Source organism: Chaetodon auriga, chromosome 14, assembly GCF_051107435.1.
Source record: "Chaetodon auriga isolate fChaAug3 chromosome 14, fChaAug3.hap1, whole genome shotgun sequence".
NCBI lineage: Eukaryota > Metazoa > Chordata > Actinopteri > Chaetodontiformes > Chaetodontidae > Chaetodon > Chaetodon auriga.
In genome coordinates this window covers 6,161,776-6,180,924 of record NC_135087.1, presented here as the reverse complement: position 1 = coordinate 6,180,924, position 19,149 = coordinate 6,161,776, and the positions used below count along the sequence as shown (strand labels likewise).

The 19,149-nt window shown below is 45.3% G+C and overlaps 2 protein-coding genes across 4 annotated transcripts; both read right to left on the bottom strand.

Annotated features, from left to right (window-relative positions):
• Positions 1-239: 239 nt before the first annotated feature.
• Positions 240-6,402, bottom strand: mapre3a (microtubule-associated protein, RP/EB family, member 3a). The gene is made up of 7 exons (XM_076748127.1): positions 6,256-6,402; positions 4,005-4,132; positions 3,774-3,919; positions 3,491-3,647; positions 2,329-2,471; positions 2,054-2,206; positions 240-1,674 (listed from the first exon to the last, which is right to left on the bottom strand). The coding sequence occupies exons 2-7, from the start codon at positions 4,123-4,125 to the stop codon at positions 1,606-1,608; spliced, it is 789 nt and encodes a 262-aa protein (XP_076604242.1). The 5' UTR covers positions 4,126-4,132; positions 6,256-6,402; the 3' UTR covers positions 240-1,605.
• A 1,183-nt stretch (positions 6,403-7,585) lies between these two features.
• Positions 7,586-19,007, bottom strand: dpysl5a (dihydropyrimidinase like 5a). 3 transcript variants are annotated; one of them, XM_076748126.1, is made up of 13 exons: positions 18,894-19,007; positions 16,407-16,677; positions 14,137-14,295; positions 13,559-13,738; positions 13,395-13,463; positions 13,193-13,237; positions 13,020-13,095; positions 12,115-12,271; positions 11,876-12,017; positions 11,592-11,734; positions 11,267-11,474; positions 10,639-10,807; positions 7,586-9,262 (listed from the first exon to the last, which is right to left on the bottom strand). In XM_076748126.1, the coding sequence occupies exons 2-13, from the start codon at positions 16,665-16,667 to the stop codon at positions 9,177-9,179; spliced, it is 1,695 nt and encodes a 564-aa protein (XP_076604241.1). In that variant the 5' UTR covers positions 16,668-16,677; positions 18,894-19,007; the 3' UTR covers positions 7,586-9,176. The 3 variants fall into 3 exon arrangements, with proteins under 3 accessions (XP_076604241.1, XP_076604239.1, XP_076604240.1); XM_076748124.1 differs by lacking the exon at positions 18,894-19,007 and adding an exon at positions 16,824-16,908; XM_076748125.1 differs by lacking the exon at positions 18,894-19,007 and adding an exon at positions 16,836-16,901.
• Between the last annotated feature and the right edge of the window lie 142 nt (positions 19,008-19,149).

Genomic DNA, 19,149 nt, shown 5'->3' with positions numbered 1-19,149 from the left:
GGCAGTTAACATCTAAGAATTACATTAAATGTTCGATTGTTTTGAGACCAGAAAGTGTGGGACGCGAACCCGCGACTCCTGACCTGTACGAGAAAACAGGTGTCAGGCTCAGTTCATCTTCCCTCATACTTTATGTGGTTAATTTAGTGCAGTGCACACGTGGCCCATGTGATTATCCACAAAGATACACACACATTCCCGCATCATAAACACATTCTCACTCAAAGTAAATCACTACCATTTATTTCACAACTGTTTATTTATTCAAAACTCAAAAGATGAGAGTTCTGTAGATGTTCACATGGTCAATGAATGCAAGTTCCAGAGCAGACGACAGCCAGTTTTCAAAATAAAAATAGCTGGGGAAGGATAAGGAGACTTCCTTGGTTGAACTGGATGCAAATGATGACCAGTCAGCTGGTCTCTTTGTACTAACTTTCTTCCTAACTACAACTCATACACCCTGGGCAACCCGTAACAGCAAATTAAAGGTGCAAACACAAGATTAGCCGGAAAAACATGATAAAAGCTGTCATGTGAAAATGTCTTTGTATTAATTCAGTGTCAGGCTCGCTTATATTTTAGAATAAAACATTAGAACTGCTACAATCTATAACCATGTTATCAGTCTGCAGGTGGCTTTCCACCTCTAAATTTTAAACTTATAGGCTTCTGCATGTCCGCCTAAAAGATACCACTGCAATTAACCAGGATCGTGCGACATCAGACAAAATCTCCACACAAGATACATACATATACAAAATATCACTCATTCACAGTCAATGTGTAACATTCTCATGCTCAGATATGTTGCGGATCAATAATGAATAATCGCAGAGCACTGATCATATGCCTTGAGTCATTACACCGGAGGATTTCCTTCATTTTTTCTACATGCCACAAACCCACCATAACAGAAACGAAAAGCTTGATGCTGACTCGAGCACAAACCGTAACTGAAAGAGCACACATGGCCTCAGCTTTCAATTCATGTACAGTAGGTTTTGCACCACTTTTGCTACAGAAAGTTAATCTAAATGAAATATAAGTTAAATAAATAAGAAATTGTTATTAAAAAGTCACTTTTGTTACAGTTTTTAGTCGCTCTGGGAGTGTCCTGATGGCACATTGGAGCAGCGTTGTTCTGTGCTCTAATAGAAGTATCACAGTGCACCAAAGCCAAATAAATAACTCCATAATGAGCAAAGACATTGTTCTCTCAGAAATCGCAATGTTGGTAATATTTACAGACTTAAAATTCACTGTTTGCCATAACAACCTCCATGCCAGGCTCGGTTCTGCCTTACTCATGCTGAAATAACTGGGATATGTGGTACGTTACTGTTATTGTTACTGTGTGAGTGGAGGCAGGGAGGGAGGAGCAGCAAAAGACGACGCAGAGTAGTTGTGTACAGTATGTAGACGGCCGGAGGGCAGATGGGGGGAGGTTACCAACAGATATACATATGAGCGAGAAAGGAAAAGACAGACAGAGAGCAGGGATAATGGTGAGGGTTCATAGAGCGTGCAGAGTAGAAAACAAATGAGGGCAGAAAGAAAAGGGAAGGGAAGGTGGGGACGTTAGGGGGGAGAGACATGAAGCGTTCAGTATTCATCCTGGTCCAGGTGAGCTTGTTCATCGAGGTCTTCATCCTCCGGAGGCGCGAAACCTTCCTGAAATACACAGGAAATAAAAGATGTTACTCAGATTTTCTGCTTTTTTTAAAAAAAAAATTCAGTTCTGAAGACCACAGAGATAAACAATGTCCTCAATGTCTCCGTGTTTCCGGGCAAATCTGAGTGCAACGTCATGAAGGGTGAGCTCCATCTAGACCGGCTGCATTCATTGGGCAGCAAGCACCCAAATGTCGAGCATGGTTTTTGATTGGTTCTCTTGAATTTGCAGCGCCAATCAAAGTTTTGAGTTGGGTTTACGTCCTTCTGAAGGTTGAAGTCTCACTTTGACTCTCTACATTAGTTCACTCTGATGAAGACCCTGCAGGTTGAAATGGTGCTGCGCAGCCTGTGTTCGTTGCTGATGGTGGACGGATACCTCTGTGGCGTAGAGAATGTCGATTATCCTGCTGAGGATGGGGTTGTTTTCGCTCTCGTGCTCCTGGCAGATCAGCTCGATGTCCCGTAGTTTGCTGAAGTAGAAGTCTCTCTCCTTCTCTAGTCCGTCTACGGTCAACTTCAACTCCATCAGCTTCAAAAGAGAAAAAAAAAACAAACAAACCGTGAGCCAGTGTGCACAGTGCTAAGCTAAATGGAATTCAGCCATCATTGATTTATTATTTACACATTACTTTTCATACGTTACAGCTCTACCTGTTGATTTAGCTCCATGATCTCAGCATCACTGCCGCCATTTCTAGACAAAGATGGATTCTTCCTCATGGCCGGAGTGTTGTGTTGGACCCTCTGCGGTGTTGGCATGTTTTTGGGAACTGTTGGAGACGTCCTCTGTGGTCCTGGAGAGATGATCAGAGATGTTTATCATGTGAATTAAAATGGATTTGCTATGTTTATATTGGCTTTGTAGCATTGTGGCGATGGATATAGCACATTATAGAGAGCTGATGTGATCAGCTTATAGCATAATGTTGTGCCTTTGATATGCCATATTTGTGAAAGGATTTGGAATTTACAACAGAACTGATGGAAAAGACACGAATTTGGATTGCCAGATTTTAAAAAGCCAAATTCTGAATAAAAACTGAGCAAATATTTCAAAGTGGCTGAATGTTACACTGATTTGAGTCAAAAAAAAGAAGAAACCTGCGTCCTGCCAAACCTCTATAAGTGCTTCAGCAGAGGTGTTTCGGATAAAGTCAAAACATGCCATTATCACAGTTTGGAAAATGAGTGCAGTCATTCTGCCCTTTTACAACCAAACTGCTTAACAAAGCAGGCTTATGGCACACTACGAGTCAAATTAGACCACCATGATTTTCAGGCAAAAAGCTTTCACAGAGACATAGCAAGGCTGCTCAGGCTGACGTTACTCTTGTTAGTACAATGAGACAAACTCGTGTTGCTCAGTCCAGCTTTCAGGGGAGCGATGGAGCTGCGGCAGTGTTGCATCAGCTGTCGATGCAGGACACTGGAGAAAACAGCTGCATGTGATAACTTCTGTAGGTCTTCTGGCGTCACTAATCAGGATCAATTAGAATCGAGGGAGCAAATTGCGGTTGGAGTTGCATGTTGGGGATTTCTGACTCCACTAATGCTGCATCCCACGAGTCACTGCGGTGATTACTACAATCCCACCAGTGACTCAGTCATACCTACACAGCGTCATGTTGCTCGTGAATGGCGGGCAGTGAGATGGATCTAAGAAGGCAGCAGTCATTCTGTGAATCGTGCTGCTCACACCACTTGCTTGCAGGGAGCGCTTTTGAGCCATCCAAAGCTCAGGAAGACCGTGCAGCAACGGCGAAACTGTTTGCTTTACCTGGGTTTCTCTTTGGTTTGTGGATAAAGTGATCACCTGGGTTGGGGGCGGGGGCCACGTCCTGCCCCTGTCTGGCTAGTAAAGGGTCGTACTCCTTCCCGTCGTAGTTGGCGTCGAAGAACTTCTTGAACCACTGCACGAATTCAAAGTTGTCCTGGAACTTCCCTTTTACGAGCTTTTCTACAGGAATAATCTGCAGGACGGAAACAGGAAATGCTCGAATGCTGCTGTTATATGACGCAGAAGCAGAGAAACGAAACAAGTCATCTGGATCAAAAATATAACGGAATACATGCGAATATTATAAAAGTATTCTGACTTTGTCCACACTCATCCTCTTAAAAGCTGCCTGAAGAACTTTGAAGTTGTGTATAAATTCGTGCTCCAGCTTGGCTTGAAATTTGACCTTCTTCAGAAGGATACAACCCGGAAACAACATGTCCATGAACTGGCAATATGCCGCTCCTGGAAAACACAAAGGCGCCACAGTTAGTCTTTGCTGTCTTTGCTCTTTTTTTTGAGCAGCGCTGAATCGGAGCTTCAGCCTTACCTGAACAGAGCTGTTCGATCTTCGTGTAGGTGAGATGCAAAGAATCGTTGACCCATGCCAGCATGTCATGTCGGCTGAGGTTGTCAATGGACACAGATGTGGCGTACACATTCACTGCCATCCCCCACCTGAAACAAACAAAAGGAGCCAAACAGTCACCAGGTGGCATTTGTCGCCGTCTGTCCGCTGAATCTCAAAAACTTTCAAAGGAGTTTGGTTGAAAGTTTGGTCACAGAGAAAACAAACCCGCCTGAGTACCTGATCTCTCTTTGACTGACCACTGACTGCTCTTATCATGTAATCAAGTGGAGCCTCCTCCAACTTTCAAGATATCCCCCGCTGGACTAAACCAAGCTGCCCACGCCGTCCTCCATCACCCCGTCCGCTGATCGTCCCTGCAACCTTCAACCAAGCTACCAGACACCTTGAACTTAGAGGAAGCTGATTTACTTATTAAGGGCTGGAGCTGGAGTTGAAACAGTACGAGATTTTCATGGTGCGAAATATCAGGGTATCACACTGTTATTAGTAATATTATGCCCTGTGTATTTAACACTAACATAACAGAATTCAATACTGTGGGTAAGCAAATGTACGTGGTATCAGTACCACACGAAACAGGGACACAGCTGCTCCTCTTGCTCCAACTGAAGGTTATTTTCATTGTTGATCAATGTGCAAATCCTAAATTCATCTATAAAATGTCCCAAAATACTACAGAAATGTCTGTTAAACTTTCCTTAATAACTTTTTTTTGTCCGCTCAACAGTCGAAAACCCAGAAATCATTGATTTACAATCCCGTGAGACACAGAAAAACAGCAAATCCTCACGGAGAGAAGCTGGAATGAGGGAAAGTTTGTTATCTTTTTACTCTGACAAATGACTCAAACAATTCATTGATTACTAAAAACAGTTGCTGATGAATTGTCTGTCCTTGTGTCGACTGATTGTTTCAGCTCTAGAGTTAATCGTGGGCCCGCCTTTCAGTCCATTCATTTCTTGAACTAACTGTTGATGCCAGATGTACTACAGTAGCATCAGATCCTACTAGAACAAAGACAAACTGTTGCACATCTCTGTCAGTATGCTGGAGGTTCACTTTCTAGAGGGTTCTACCATTATGTCCTCAGGGGTAGAGATTTGGGGCTGGGTCAGAAGCCGCTGCAGCTGTGGGCCCGTTGAGCGGCAACACCGGCCTGTGGGAAACACGCCTGGTTTTGGACCGTGAACACAACGCCTGACGAGCTTCTTTAGTTTCAGTTTTAATCTACAGATGTGTTGTGAGCGTAATCCTCCCTAGATTAAACAGAAATATCCTGATGTTTGTGAGCAGCTTTACACATCTGGCAGCGCCGGCCTCCTCTGTGCTCACTTTGCCCGCCTGCTAAAACCTCACACTGGTGCCATGTCGGAAGAGGCCTGTCACACCTTCACCTCCCCTGCAGTAAAAGTGCACATTAAACACGAGCAAAGCATAATGATGATTGTAGAGGTCACACTCTGCTCTGTGTGTGTGTGTGTGTGTGTGTGTGTGTGTGTGTGTGCAGGTTGACAGCCACAGAGAAATGACAGCATGTGGCCACATTTCACTCTCCTAACAACTGAATCGCGCATACCTGCAATGGAAGCAGTGATTTCTGGGATAACACTAACAATTGTGCACGCACCTTCAGCAGCGTGCATCACACCAGCGGGCTCCCGTGGGGCTTGGCTAGCCTACAATTACACCATAATGACTTAGAGCCGCATGACCAACAATAAAACGGTTAATCAGACAAAAGCAGGCATGATCAGCTGCATTCATGAGCGCAGATCACGCAGTGGGTGTAATTTCTGATGGAAATGTGTTGTTGTGTCGTCAGCGGCGCACCAAACAGGAGTCAGTGTATTCTCCAAAAATCTACCGGGCCTTTCACAAAGCTCCCATAATGACTGCAGCAAAAAACCAGCGTGCAAAACAAACCCCGAAATCTGGCGAGAGCAAACAGGCGGTGGAGGCTGACATTTGGAGTCCGAGCCGAGAACAATAAATGCGGCCGTTTGCGGGGTGCGTTTCGGTTAAAAACCCGCAACGCCGCTCCGCTAGCGGCCCCCTCTACAGGCCTCCCGGAATACCTCAGGAGCGTCAGTGCACGGGAAATCTCCCCACTGCACGGGGATAAAACGCAGCGGACCCGCAAACACACGCACAAAGGGAGGAAGGAGCGAGCCGGAGCGGGTCGGCGGAGGCTTCGTGCGGTCATACTCACTGTATTCAGGAGCGTCTGTGTTGTGATCACGCTGGCAGTAGCCCGTCTGTCAATGCCCGCCGCTGTCGTCGTTGTCAGACCCTGCTGGGTGCAGCGCTTGGTAACGGGCCGCCCTGTCTGGGGCTGCAACAATCCAGCTCCGACCGCGCATGCGCCCGGCTCCATGCTGTTAAAGGTTCATTATAAATAGGACTTTGGCCTGTTCCAGCTAAGAGACACATGATGTGTCTGGTTGGGTTTTAGGCCTGCTGGTGAGGCTTTCGAGAGGTCAGGCTGCACCGAAATAATAATGTTTTATCTGCTGCCTGAAGAATTCAGGTCCTTTACTTAAGTAAAAGTGCAAATATAACACTTTTGTGTTCATTATCAGTTAATCTGGCCATTATTTTCTCTGTTAATCAATTAATCGTGTGGTCTAAAATGACACAACATTGTGAAAATCCATCCAATCATCACAGTCGCTTAAAGAAAGTGATGTTTTCAAATGTTCTGTTCAACCAGCAGTCAGAGTCAGAATCACAATCACAATCACAATTGGCTTTACTGGACAAAGTAAGTGTGCACGTGCAAGGAGTTTGACTCCAGTTTAAACACTGCACTCAATGGATTTGCATAGGGGGAAAAAAAAAAACCATACAGCTCAAGAAGGACAAAAAAGACACAACAAAAATAAGACGGAACAATCAGTTACACGAAATAGAAAGAAAATCCTCATACTGGAGCAGCTGAAGCTTCAGAAAGGGGCGAGTTGTTGCTTGAGAAATGACTTAAATTATTAATTGATTGTCAAAATAGTTGCAATTATTTGTCTGTTGACTGACTAATCGATCAGTCAACAACAATGTAACAGCATAACTTCAACTACTTCAAGTATCAAAGGTAAAAATGCTCGTCCTGCCAGGAAATGTCTCCCGTGAGAAACATATTATTATATTGTACAGGTTAGTCCAGTGGTTCCCAAGGTAGGGGTCGGGCCCCTCCTAAGGGACGTAAGATAAATGTGAGGCCTTTGAGATGATTAAATCAGCAGGGAAGGAGAAAAGGAAGGTGCTGCTACACACATTTCTACAGATTACCGAGGTGAGATTTAACTCTGTGGGCCTCAAATTGTTATTTACATAACACATCTGAGGAGGAAGAGAAATCAGTTACTGGAGAGACTGTTAATCAGTCACAGAGATCTGACATGTGATACCAGAAGCTTAAAAGTAATGAACTATGGCTGTGAATAAATGTAGTGGAGTGGGAAGTACAATATTCCCTTCTGAGATGAAGTATAAAGTAGCACAAGTACAGTGTGAGTGCAGCAATCAGACACAGGATTCAGCTGGAGATTTCATTGTGGTTTATTTGCACTCAAATCATGTGATAAAGAGCTGCAAGACGAAATAAGACATAACAGGAACTCAATGTGAAGACACATTGTTCAGCACCAGTGTACGTTTGGGAGGGAGAAGACACAACAGGATTCACTGGAGCTCCCGAAGATCAGAAGTGAAATCTGTCCCAAAAAAAAAAAAAAATTCAACTTTTACTGTAACATGATCTCCTGAACAGAAGCAGGTCTAAACATGGTGAGAAATCTTGTGTGCACCCCTGCTTACACTGCAGTGTTGACAAAAAATACCACAAAATTACAAAGACGGTTACTCACAAGAAAAACTCTGCAACTAAAAACGAACAGTAAAAACAGTAGTAGTCGTGTCAGTGCTTTCCCGTTGCATGCCTTCCAGTTATGACGCTGAGCTCTCGGTGACACGCAGTACGAAGGCATCTGATCCCCTGAAGCGGCGCTCCGCTGTCTTCCTTCAACTCTGTGAACGCTAAAGAGGACCAGTCCGCCTTCTCCGTATGCTTCACAGTGGTGTGCTACAGTCAGAGGAGCATTTTAAACCCTGCCGTTTCAGACCAGAGCGCATCAAAGCTGCAAAGGACTCCCGAAGAAACGACGGGGGTCGACATGTCCTGACCTGTCCTGTGGGGGTCGGTGTCCTCAGGTGAGAAAAAGGCAAGTTTGGGTGAGACTTTTTGCTCTCTGTGTTAAACGGATGCGATCGAAAAGGATGCTGCAACATTAGTGCTTCTTACAGTAGTTCTAGCTCTGCTACCATGCACACAGTACACACAGCATGGGTTCATTCACATTTGGTGGGTGGGGGTGGAACAGAAGTCTATTCTGCTATAAGGCTGTAAACATGACCTGAAATGCTAATCTGGTAATGATACTGAACAAACACCTCATTCTGATTCAGGAAATAATTCTAACACGCTTGCATCAACGGAAAAAAAAAACACACAAATAATGATGAAATATAAAAAAATAAATAAAACAGATGCATTTAAAAGGTTAGCTTCCTTTCTGATATTTCTCATCAACTGGTCAATTGCAACCGGATCTCTGTCATGCCGACACCCCTGAAATCGCATTTCATCCACCACGGCTCACGGTAAAAAGACATTTGTGATATTTGTGACATTAAATCATGTAAAAAGGCATCTAAATAGTACATGATACAAGTGCAAAATCGTATTTTACAGTGAGGTAACACAATCGCATCATAAAAACCATGACTCACCTTCATACTCCTAAAACTATGAGTAACATATTTCCCCTAACATGATCCATCAGCCAAAGTAATTCACTTGTTTCATTTGCTGCTTATATTTGGTAACATTGGACTGAATTTTGGTAGCTACAACCACTTTGCAGTACTTGACCCCATATTCCAATATTATTACGGCAATGTCACACTGTTTAACGTTTCACGCTCTATGTAACTGTGCTGAGTTCAAAATTAAAAAAACGCGTCTTCGTTACCCCTCACACACATTCTAAGCTCCCAGAAAGAAAAAACATCTTGCTCGGCCTCATGTTTCCTCGGGTACCATTCTTCCGCTTCACGTGACGGCTGTCCCGCCGGTTACCAGATCCCGCTGGATCTCCCTCCAGGAGGAGCGAGGATCCTGGCCGAGGATCTCTTTGGAATGTTGTCATCGATCTGGGCACCTGGAGGGGAGCGTGTGCGTGAGTTCGGCAGTGAAACACAAGCAACTGCTGCTTCCTCCGAGCTTCTTATGTGCAGCTAAATCACATTTCCTTGTACTGTAAAGGGTTTTCTGAACCGCTTGTGTTCTGCAGTTCTTCATGTCATGTAAGATGCTGCTCAAACCGTTTGTGGTTACTGGCAAATATTTGGGTGTAAAGCATAAATTTATGGCTTTGAATCTGTGTTCCCCGTCTCCCATGACTTCCTGTCAGCTCTTAACTGTCAAATCCTTCGAATTAAGTCAGAATAATGGTCAAAAACACTTACAGTGTACCAGGTAACTCCAGTGTCTGATGAAGTATAAATGTGACTGATGACGATGTAAGCTTTAGGTATCTTTGTTTCAGCCACACATTTCCAAACCTGTCTTATAAAAAGCTTCAAATATTGTGAAAACAAGTTCAATGGTCAGCATTTCATCCCTACCCAGGTCAAAAAGTCATATACTTTGATGCGTTAGAGTAGAATAAGTACTACAGGAAAGTCATTACAAGTACACTTTTACTTTTTGTGCTTAATTTAAAGTATGTTTGACTTAAACTTGTACAAAGTGTACTCCTAATAGATGTCAAGTTCTTCTTAAATGCATAAAACATGAATATACTAATGCTGCAGTACTTATTTCAACATGTAAAAAGAGTACTTCATTGTAAGTGCATTATAAATTGTACTTAACAGTAATAAAGTCTACTTGTTTTAAAGTCCTTTGCAGTACACCATTAGCATGCTTAATCAAAGTGTACTTTAATTTCACTTCATTTTAAATATATTATAAGTATACTTCCAACACACTGGTGATATAATATAATTGTACTGCAAGTGTGTTTTAAATGCTCATGAATCCTGATTTTCACTGGTGTACATCAGTACACTTAAGATTTGTAAAAACTATTTACACTTCAAGTATTACTCAAGTGGTACTCAAGGAATACTTTGAGTGCATTTCAGTATACCTGAAGGAGACAAAAATTGCACAATGTGTACTTAGTACATACTTCAAAAGTATAATTTAAGTATAATATTTTTTCTGCAGAACTGATGCAGGCATCTGCTGGGCCTACTGCAGACTGTACGGGGTCCACAAGAAGCCCAGTGTGACAGATTTCTTAAAAAATGGCGCCCTCATCAGGCATGCGTATGTTTGACTGGTTGGAAAGGCAGAAAATACAGCAAGTTTCAGCAAAACTGATGCAGTTATCAGCGTATGAAAGGACACCTGAGCTTTCAGATGTAGAACAAAGCCGAACAAAAGCCTCCTTCTCACTGTCGCGGGATCATTATATGAAAGAAACGCAGAAACCTTCACTTTCATCTGAATGGAGCTGTTGATTCTCACCAGACAGGCTGAAGCTGGACTCGTGGAGGTCCCTCAGGCCCCCGTGTCGGGTGCAGGGGCGCGTCGGGGTGTCCAGATCCGAAGCCCCGAAGTCCCTCTTTCCTGAGTTGGCAAGAGCAACAACTTCACCGGTGTAGGGCTCCCGTTCGACCGCTTTCACAGCCTGGCACTGGAAGGTCAACACACACACACACACACACACACACACACACACACACACGTTACACATGCAAATGAATACAGTCAGGTGACAGCCAGAAAACACTTTATCCTGATGCTTTATGACTCTGTGGAGCAATGGCAGCACGTCTGACTCCAGATCAGATGGCCGTGTGGTCAAATCACCTCAGAGTCAACAACATCTGTTTGTTCATGAAAGTCAAAAAACAAAAAAAATTATGCTTCCAAGGTTTTTCCAGGACATGTGCAGTCGGTAGGGGGGGCAGTCCAAACAAGGAAAGGAAAGCAAGAAGGAAAAGGAGTAAGGAAGGAAACAAAGGATGAAAGAAAGAAGATGAGAAGGAAACAAAGGAATAAGGGAATGAGGAAATGAAACAAGGAAAGAAGGAAGATACAAGGGAAAGATGGAAATGAGAAAAAAGGGAACAAAACTGTATCTGTCTGATACCTTTTCCCTCTGAACCATCTTCTTGTAAAGGTAATCTGGGAAGGTTCTCAGGGGGCAGAACTTTCCGGAGCCCTCGGCACACGTGAACATGCCGTTTTCATAGACCAGGCGGCCACGGCTGATGGTGACCAGGGGGACGCCGTGACAGCGGAGACCTTCATACAGGTTCACATCTCCTCCCTGGACCTGGCTGTCCACAGAAATGGTCCTGCAAGACACAAAGAAGAGAAAGACCCAGTTCAATCAGACAGTCGGCTTCAGAGAGCGGAGAGAAAAGCTGCAGCGAGACACGCCGATCGATGGACGGACGGATCGGGTTTCATACTTGGATCCCTCGGGGTCCCAGACCACCACATCAGCATCTGCTCCTGGGATGATCCGCCCTTTCCTGGGGTAGAGGTTGTAGATCTTGGCTGCGTTTGAGCTCGTGACCGCCACGAAGCGATTCTCATCCATCTTACCTCCAATCTGTGAATCACGACAAAGACACAATTAAAAATGTTTGTAATCTGAAGGATGAGCTTAAAATCTGTGCATCTACTGTCTGTATTTATCCACCAAAGCAGAACGGACGTCCTGCTGGCAGCTGAACAAAAGAGCGACACGTACCACCCCTTTCTCCCAGATGACGCTCATGCGATCCTGGACGCCGGGGAGCCCCTGGGGGATCTTCGTGAAGTCATCCTTGCCCATGGCTCTCTGTTTGATGGTGAACGGACGATGGTCGGACGCCACCACGTTCAGAGTGTCACTGCGGCCGGACAGGGCGAGACGGAAGGTCATTTTATTACTGAAGCACTTAACATCCATCCATTCACGCTTAATGTGAGATTTTAGATTTTCCTCACTTTCCCAGCAGGCTCATTAGGAAATTGGGAGTGTTGGGGTCCAGGCGGAGAGGGGGCACGGTGACGTGGGCGGCGGCGTGGGCCCAGTCCTGGTGATAGTACTGCATGCCGTTCAGCACAGCGTGGGCTGTGGTGGTTTCACCGTGGACCACCTTACCTGTGACCAGAGAGAACAGCACGGAACAACACGCCCCCGGCCCATAAATCTTATTCTCCAGACGAATGGGAGCAGTTTGGTGCAGACGCCAGCAAAAAAAAATCACCATTTTTAATTTTTTCAGTGAAAATTCCAATTTTTTTTTTCTCGTTCAGCTCTAATATGGATGCACACGGGTTGAAATGAAACCACGACTGTCTCTAAAACACCACAAAATGACTCTTTAAAGCTTTAACTTTTTATAACAGATTTATAACAGAGAAACCGGAAACTAGAACAAAACTATGAGATGAGTGGGATTGAGTAGGCAGTTAAAAACAGGCAGTTTGGCACAAGTGTCCCTTAGAACTGAACACAAAAAGGATAAATGAAGAAGAAAGCAACAATCCTGTTTCATCTGGTATTGATCAGCCTGTCTTTCTGTTGAATGATGCAGTTATGAGCATCTTCAACCTTTTGATACATCTCCAAAACACAGCAGCGTACTTGACGATCAGCCTCCCAAAAAGGCTGAATATCCCAAAATATGTGGGCGTGGTCTGCCTGCAGCCAGAACACCGTGCCTCAGCTGATTCGGATTTCAGAGGTTACAAAGACCCAAATTTATTTTTCATCACAAACCTCTCCAGGTCAGTGGGTTTGATGCAGCTGCTGGCGTGTAACCACACCTCCTCAGGACGTGCCTTTGTAATTAAAAATGCGCGTTTGCTTTGTGAGAATGGAAACTGCAGCAGGAATCGGGCCTCACCCTGCATCTTGGCTGTAGCCACTACGTCTCCTGCAGCCATACTGGACACGCTGACCAGATAGATCGGGCAGTGGGCCTAACAGGAAACACACACAGTGCAGTATGTGACACAGAAAGACTGATCCGGTCTATTCTCTTCAATATTTGTGTCTGCGCTGAGAGATGTCACTCACCCTGTTGCCGATGGTAATTGCCCTGTGGGTCGCCTCTGCCTCCAGCTGTAAAGAGACAGAAGACTGTGAGGAATCTTGGTGAGATACACAGATAGAGGCTGGATTCAGCTCATTACAGAGATAATATTAAGTCTAGACAAGAGTCTGGACATAATAAAAGTTTCATCTTGACAGGCAGCACTGGATAATCTGACTCTCGTACCTCTTCAGGCCTGCTGATTTCAATCCCCTCTGGGCCACTGATGCCCAGATCCAGTGCTTCTTTCGCACCCTGGCAAGAGGCAAGATGATGCGATGAATTATGCATAAAACAAATTAGTGCCAAATGCATTTGGGAAACAGAGTGGTGAGAGGATCCTCCCTCACCTCTGCCACCAGCTCCCCGTTCTCAGCATGGACTCTCGCTATAGCTCCGATGTCCTTACAGTGCTGCAGAGCCTGGAAGAGCTCGCTGTCCCTCAGCATGAACATGTCCTTGTAGGCCATGAACATCTGGAAGGAATTCACTCCGTGCTCTCTCACCAGCTTCTCCATCTCAGCTCGCACCTGCAGGAAGGGAGAGTTTAAAGGAGCTGTAGCCTCTCTAAGTCTGAACCAGGTCTCCTTATACGGAGGAGAATCCAGGTCTCAATGCAAGAACACAGCACTTTTCTGTGCTTCTATTTTGCATCCATGTCGCTATTTGGTGGTATATTTCTTTCATTAATGCAACAGCAAGAGCTTCTTTCTCATGACGCCATTTTGAACCACTGTCTAACAAAGCATACAGCCAGAAATTCACCAGAGAAACCGAGAGAAAATATTGATTTACAAGCCTCAATTAACCAGTAATATCCTTTATCCAATCATGTGTTCACAAAGTGGTGAACTTCCCCATTAAAATACTTTGATTCTGGAACAGACCATGCTGATCATGTGCAGATGGAGGCACAGTGTTGGAGTACCTGGGGTCCCCACCAAGTAACTCCCACGTGCAGAGCGTAGTCACAGCACGTCTTGGAGTCCGCCGACCTGCGGCACTTCTCGTAGGCTTCCAGCAAAGACTCGTTCTTCTCTGGCAGAACGTGTCCGACCACCATCGTTGTTCCTCCAGCGAGAGCGGCCTGGAGGAAACGCAGATCATTAGCTCTGAGTTTACATCAAATACAGGCTGTAACTCCGAGATTAAATGTGCAAAATTACTGTTCTGATTTGCGGTGATCATCGGGTTTTTGCATTGGAATCTTGTGCGTTAACTCTATTGTCTTGGTTTTAAGAGGTGAGGTTAACTGTAATAAACATTAAACTGAGGCATCAAGTGACGTTGAAGCAGAAGATATTGATTTATTAAGGCCATAAATACTGAAGCAATCTACTAATCAACACAGCTCCCGCTCCAGGCATAAAAGTAAAGGTTCAATTGGCATTAATGGTTATCTTTATGGTTATTTGCATACAACTGGGGAAATCCTCCAGTAGTTAAAGCACGGGATTGAGTGCCCCTCACAGTATAATCACGAGGCACTTAAAGCAGTCATTTCTTTACGGTATCAGCACTTCTTAGTTTTTATCCTTCGAAAAACAGATTTAGATGTTTTAAACTCACATTACAGTAAATCTTAATATCCACAACAAGTGAGCGCAGTGTGTGTTTTGTGTACGAGTGCATGCTTCAGCGAGCATCTGTCAGCTGACCCTAGAGAGCGGAGTAGTGGGAGGGAGGACGGGGGGGGGGGGGGGGGGGCGTGGGTCTGACAACCATTGTCTCCAAGCACAATGGTGTGAGTGAAAAGGCTTTGCAGCAGTCTTTGCAGCAGCCCCCCGGTTTCCATGGAAACTGGTACTGATCTGCATTTGTCTGGACTTATTCTGGAGCATGGCGGCGGCGGCGGAGCAGGCGGGGAGGGGCGAGGAGAGAGTGACGGGGGAGAGAGGGATGAGGGGCGAGGACGGAGAACAGCGGAGAGCAGTGTCTGACACCAGCAGCCACCGGCCAGAGTCCGTCTGAAACGGCCTGGCGTCCGTCACCTCTCAGCCTCCATCATCTCGAAGCGCCACAGAGCGATGAGTCATCATGGTATCGAGAGGGGTATCCCAGTCTTACCAGCGGCCGTGATGACTCCATTCCACACTTTCTGGCAGCCTCGCCGGCAGCAGAGTGCCAAATTATTTTTGTGTGTGTGACTCTACAACCTTCTGACAGAAATAAAAACACACAAAACTGCCAAGAAAGGCAGCAACTTACAACAAAATCCATTATCTACGAACCTGCTGATGATTTTCTTGAATGAGAATCATCATTTTGTCTGTAAGATGCCAGAAAAGTGGGAAAGATGCTGTTTAGGCTGGCAGCTAGTTCACATATTTGAACACGTCTTTGTTATTTTATGTGCATGTTTTTCAGTGATTATCTTCCTTCTGTCTGTCTGTCTGTCTGTCTGTCTGGTAGTTTTGAGGCAGCATTTGGTGAAATCTGGCGCTCTGAGGAGCATCCCAACAACCTACAGGTCTGAGTCCAAGTCTTGAAATGTCTTGTTTTGACCGAGCAGCCGTCCAAAACTCAAAGACATTCAGTTTACAACCACAGAAAAGGCAGAAAATCAGAAAATCTCCATATTTGAGAAGCTGAAACCAGAGAATTTTTGCTCTTTTTGCTTAAAAATGACCCAAATGATTTTTAAAATAGGGTCTAATTATTTTTTCTGTCCATTTCCTAATTGACCGTACTTGCAAGCAATACATAATCATTAGTGTGTAAGCTGTCACCATCATCTGCCTGGTTTAAGTACCTCTAACGTGCCGTTTGCCTTCTATTTTAATGCTTTGCGGTGTTATTTTACTATTGCAGTTCTAATTCCATCATTACTTAGTGAGAGAAGCTGTGTCTAAAATAACCAACATATTTGATGCCAAAATATTAAGAAAGCTGTCTCATTTAATCAAAACTGAATTAGAGAAGCACGGGTGGCATCTTGGCTAAAATTAGCATCAGCGGAAAGCTTTCATGGATCTCTATCTGACAGAAAAAAGACATTTGTGATCAGAAGCAAGATCAAAGTGACGGGGATGTCCAAGAGAGTTCAGATAAATTTAGCATTCAGTAGATTGAGCTTCTGAATCTAAATCTGCAGAAAAAAGCTTCTTATTTCACGCTTTGCCGTGAAGTTTTGCTCTCCTCTACAGTTGGGACAATGCCCGTCGCCCCCTGCTTCCACTCCAGACCCTCGGACGTTACCTTGGTGCCGCTGTAGTAGTCGTCCGCCGTGGTGGCGTTCATGAAGGCCTCCTCCAGGTGGACGCTGGTGTCGATGCCGCCGGGCAGGACCAGTTTTCCCGAGGCGTCGATCACTTTGGCTCCACCTGGAATCATCAGCTCCTTCCCCACCTGCTGGATGATGCCGTTCTCGATGTAGACGTCGGCCTCCTGGGTGCAGTCGTCGTTCACCACCTTGCCGCCCTTTATCAGGATGCGCACCATCGCTGAGCTGGAAGACATGGCTATAGCTCTGCAAGGAAGAGAGAGAGAGAGAGAGAGAAAGATTTACTGAAGGGGTTTTAACCCTTTTTGTGATGTGTGACGAGCAGCTCCTGAAGCTGCAACAATCACAAGAGAAGTTACAACTTTTTCTGCAAGAAACTTGAGAAAGCGAACATTTTACAGTGCCTCATTCTGACACAACGCAGTAGCGGAGACGAGCGTCGGTGATGCTGCTCTGTGGCCGGTCCGTCGGGCTGTGACTGACATCAGCCCCGGGGCTGAGCGGGCTGTGTCAGTCGCCGCCTGTGACCTGACGTCCCCGTGGACGGTGACGCAGTGCTGAATGGAAAGAAGACGAGTCCAGTTGTGGATCACAATAAGGCAGACGAGGGTCAATAAGACCATTATTTTGAAAGGGCTGAAGCAGCATAAAGCTGCTCGCAGGGATGCTCGCTCATTATGAAGACGCATAAAGAATCATAATGGGCTGAAATATAAGAATCAGTTTTCTTCCAACTCACGCATGACAAACAGCTCTGCAGTGCTTCCCAACCAGCGGACCAGGCTCCAGTTATTTCTTTTCTTAATTCTGTTAATTTTGTGTAACTTTTGTAACTGTAGTAATACTGGATAGTTTAACGCCTTCAGACACGAAAATGATTCGGTGAAACGATCTGAAAAGGTAAAACCACTGCTGGTGCTGAGCTGCTCACGGACATGCATCCTGTGTGAGGGGTCACAGGTGCAGAAGACCCCCGAGCTCAATGAGGTCTCCTACAGTTTTGCTCGGAATTTGAGAATTTTAGCAGAATTTGAGGAGTTCACATTCAAAAATGAAACAGTTTAAATTGGATGACTTCTGAAGCACAGAGGGACTCAGTGTCCATGACTTTATTCCTTTCACTGTGCAGACTTTCATGTTCTGAAATTAAATCTGCTGAACTGCAGGGGGTGAATTATGCGAGGGGGGTGAGGGTGGGGCCTCTTGACCTCAGTATTTCTATAATTCTATAATCCACTCTGTTCTGCTCTCTAAACACATCAAATCATCATCATAAATCACAGGCGAAACCATGTAAAAAAAAATAAAAAAAATCCTTTAAATAAGTCATTAAGTAAACAGGATGTGAGTGAGTGCTGCGCGAGGATCTATTTATCAATAACAAAGAAACTCCAAGATCTGCCTCCTCCCTTCCCCTTTACACCACTGTATTAACGATGGGATGTATTGTGTGTGTATGTGTGTGTGTGTGTGTGTGTGAGTGTGCCAGGCCTGCGTGCTGGCGCGCATGTGTGCGTGCGGGATGCGTACGTACGAGGGTGCGGCAACTTTACTGCATGGCATGGACTCCTCCACACAGATCTGATGGCTGATGAGGTGGAGGATGGCTCATCCCGAAACGTCCGCGCACTCAGACTAACAGGCTACAAGCTGAAGGGTCAGACACACACATCATGTCCTCTGCTTCCCAAAGCCTGGAAGCAGCTACAGGCTAGAATAAAGTCATCATCATATCATCGGGCCTATTGCTCAGCAGCCACTATGGAAGTTGACGCCGGTTGGTCAATAATAAACAGGTGAGCTTATGTTACCTGTTTTAAGACTTGCACAAGAAATGAGTGGAGGCTGCTTTATGAATGAAACACACATCGATTAGAGGTTCAATATATGCAACTACAGCTCGGACTACAGTTGAAGCACCTGTTTAAATACACACTTTGAAGTAGAACTACAGGCCCTGGTACTACACTGGTTAAATGCCTTTATATATCCGCTCACTTAAATCTATTAAAGGCAAATCAAATGCAATCTCAGCTGTATGTCAGTGAGTACCAAATACAATAATCCTCCAGGCAAATAATGTGAAATTACTGCAACAGTGGAATGATGACACTTCCACTAGTGCGACTTGACACAAAGAAACCGGTCTCCATCCGGCAGGATCGGCCGCACAGCCGTCATCACCGACCTAGAAACCGCCTTCCCGAGTCCCTCCTCTCCCTCCTCCACAATAAACAGCAGCTACCTGCCGGCGCACACTACAACCACACAGCCCTCAGACCTGGATCAGAGGTGTAGCTGCACTTCAGGGTGTGTGTAGATCCCGGGGAGGGTGGCAGGCAGACTTGCAGCCTGGGGGGGGGGGGGGGGGGGCACGGAAACAAAGTGCCCGGAGCGTTTCCCCCAGATTGAGCCGCTGCAGCCGACAAGTGAGAATAATGGTGATGATGTGGAGCACATACCTCCTCTTCGGGCCTGCTGCTCCTCTCGGCTCTCCGGGTACTTTCCAACAGGAACAGAACGCAACACAATCCGCGGATGGCACTTCCCAAGGAGATACACACACCAGATGGATGCCTTCCTGGCCGGTCCGGGACCAGCAGACCGCAGCATCATCACCGGCAAGTCAGCAAGGAGACACGAGCGACACTTCCGGTTGTGGCTTTCTTAGTAAAATACAGGTTTCCTTTGCGAAGACTTGCCTGATGGTCAGGCTGA